The sequence below is a fragment of the Arachis ipaensis genome, chromosome B3 (genome assembly GCF_059453495.1).
Source record: "Arachis ipaensis isolate K30076 ecotype BB chromosome B3, ASM5945349v1, whole genome shotgun sequence".
NCBI classification, from domain to species: domain Eukaryota; kingdom Viridiplantae; phylum Streptophyta; class Magnoliopsida; order Fabales; family Fabaceae; genus Arachis; species Arachis ipaensis.
The window spans coordinates 140,390,724-140,392,703 of NC_142438.1; the positions used below are offsets into that span (position 1 = coordinate 140,390,724).

The following is a 1,980-nucleotide window of genomic DNA, read 5'->3' on the forward strand; positions in this document are numbered from 1 at the left end:
ATGCATATATTTGTGGTATATATATGTCGAAAGCATAAATAATAATAATATTATTACTTGGACCAAATTAAAGTTGTTGATTCAATTGTGAATCAATGGCAAGATTGTTGCGCACTAGTACTAATTATTATAGGCCTATTCGATTTCTTCATTCTTCTTCTTCTTCTTCTTCTTCCTGCTTTGTCAAATGTGTGAGCACGCACCAAAGCAGCAAGGCCACTTCATTGAACAGCAACAATGGAGATAATAAGGGACAAAGAAAACCAGTGGTGGCTGTGAAGGCGCCATCCGTGGCTGCCAAAATCAATAAGCCATGGAATAATATTTTACACCCCGAGATGCTCATTGAAAGGGTAATAATTCTGTACTTAACATAATATAAAGGAATTAATATAATAATTAAGAATATATAATCTTAGGTTTCTTCACTACTTGTGGTTGCAGGCAATAATTGATTGCAGATTTTTTACACTGCTTGCCGTAGCAGGATCTTTACTTGGCTCGGTACTCTGCTTTGTTGAGGTAATAACAATAATAATATTATTTAATTTATTTTTCTTTCTTTTTTTTTATGTAATAATAACATCTGGGTTCGTTGGTATTAATTAATTTAATGAAGGGGTGTGTTCTTGTTGTGGAGTGTTACGGCCATTATTTCCATACTTTGGGTCAAAGGCTAGATCAGCATCACCTCGTTCAACTACTTATTGAAGCCATAGGTTTGTTTCACAAATTACAATCAACAAATATATATGAATAAGACTTGTATATACGGTAAAAATTTATGTGCAGTCAATTTTGCGTAAAGTTAATAATTAAAAGTAGTTAAATAATTTGACTAATTTGACTAAATTTTTATCTAACGACTCTTAACTATTAACTTCACGTAAAATTAACTACATCTGAATTTCTAGTTGTATGTATTTAAATTTATACTCTTTTTTCTTTAGACATGTTCCTTGTAGGAACTGCCTTGCTGGTTTTTGGGGCGGGTTTATACACAATGTTCGTGGGGTCAAGGACTACTAATAATAATAATAAGAAGAAGAAAGAAAAAGATGCAACATCCATGCATAGTGAATCAAACATACTTGATCTCTTCTATACAAAGGTACCACAAATTAAATAACTTTAATGATTATCATTATTATGAAATGAATAAATATACGGTGGAATCTCAGTTAACTTCATGTGAAGTTGATAGTTGAGAGCCTATAAATATCAAATTATTTAACAACTCTCAACTATCAAATTTATTTGATCAGATAGGTGGTGGTCCTGGGTGGGCAGGGATGCAATCAGTTGAGGAAGCAAAATCGAAAATAGGGCATGCGGTGATGATGATTGTTCAAGTGGGAATATTAGAAAAGTTGAAGGATATTCCCTTAGTCACTGCCATTGATCTCGCTTCTTTTGCTGCGGTTCTGTTAACTTCCTCTGCCTCCATTTTTGTCCTCTCTAAGCTTTATTCCTAGACGTTATATTCTTGACTGGAATAATAATTAATATTCCAACCTTATACGTTCATATTTCATGATATTTCTTTTGTAATAATCCAAATGCGCAAAAGCTTCGTCAAGCTCAATTCATTCTTTGTACCTTCATAAATTATAGTCTCTTTTTTTGTTTTTAACACTTTCTTCTATTAGATGATATTCATGAATGACGATTGTGATGATAGTGATACCGTTTACTATTATATTGTTTAGCTGAGTCTTCCTTTTTCGTCTAATTTTCTTGCTTATTGGTGTAGAAGTTATCAATAATAAAATATTAGTAAATGGCTCGAATAAAATTAAGGGGAGTGCTAGGGAACAATAAAAATTTTGAACAACATGAACAACTATCAATAAAATGAAAATACACTACATCCTAATGTAATGCTACTAATTGAATTTACTCTTTTAACCCTATTAATTCACATTGTTTACACATTGTTCAAAAATCTTGTTGGTTACCTATACTTTTCCTAAAATTAAT

General features: G+C 31.7%; 1 protein-coding gene across 1 annotated transcript; it reads left to right on the forward strand.

The window, feature by feature from the left end:
* LOC107633943 (uncharacterized) lies at positions 1-1,661 on the forward strand. The gene is made up of 5 exons (XM_088509702.1): positions 1-353; positions 445-522; positions 620-719; positions 951-1,111; positions 1,266-1,661. Exons 1-5 carry the CDS (start codon positions 96-98, stop codon positions 1,473-1,475), a joined length of 807 nt encoding a protein of 268 aa, XP_088365828.1. The 5' UTR covers positions 1-95; the 3' UTR covers positions 1,476-1,661.
* The last annotated feature ends 319 nt before the right edge of the window (positions 1,662-1,980 follow it).

Excerpts from the sequence above, each read along its gene's own strand:
- LOC107633943 (XM_088509702.1), top strand. The coding sequence starts at position 96 with ATGGCAAGATTGTTGCGCACTAGTACTAATTATTATAGGCCTATTCGA. Across the intron at positions 354-444 it reads CCGAGATGCTCATTGAAAGG|GCAATAATTGATTGCAGATT; the intron begins GTAATAATTCTG and ends TTGTGGTTGCAG. Across the intron at positions 720-950 it reads ACTACTTATTGAAGCCATAG|ACATGTTCCTTGTAGGAACT; the intron begins GTTTGTTTCACA and ends TTTTTTCTTTAG.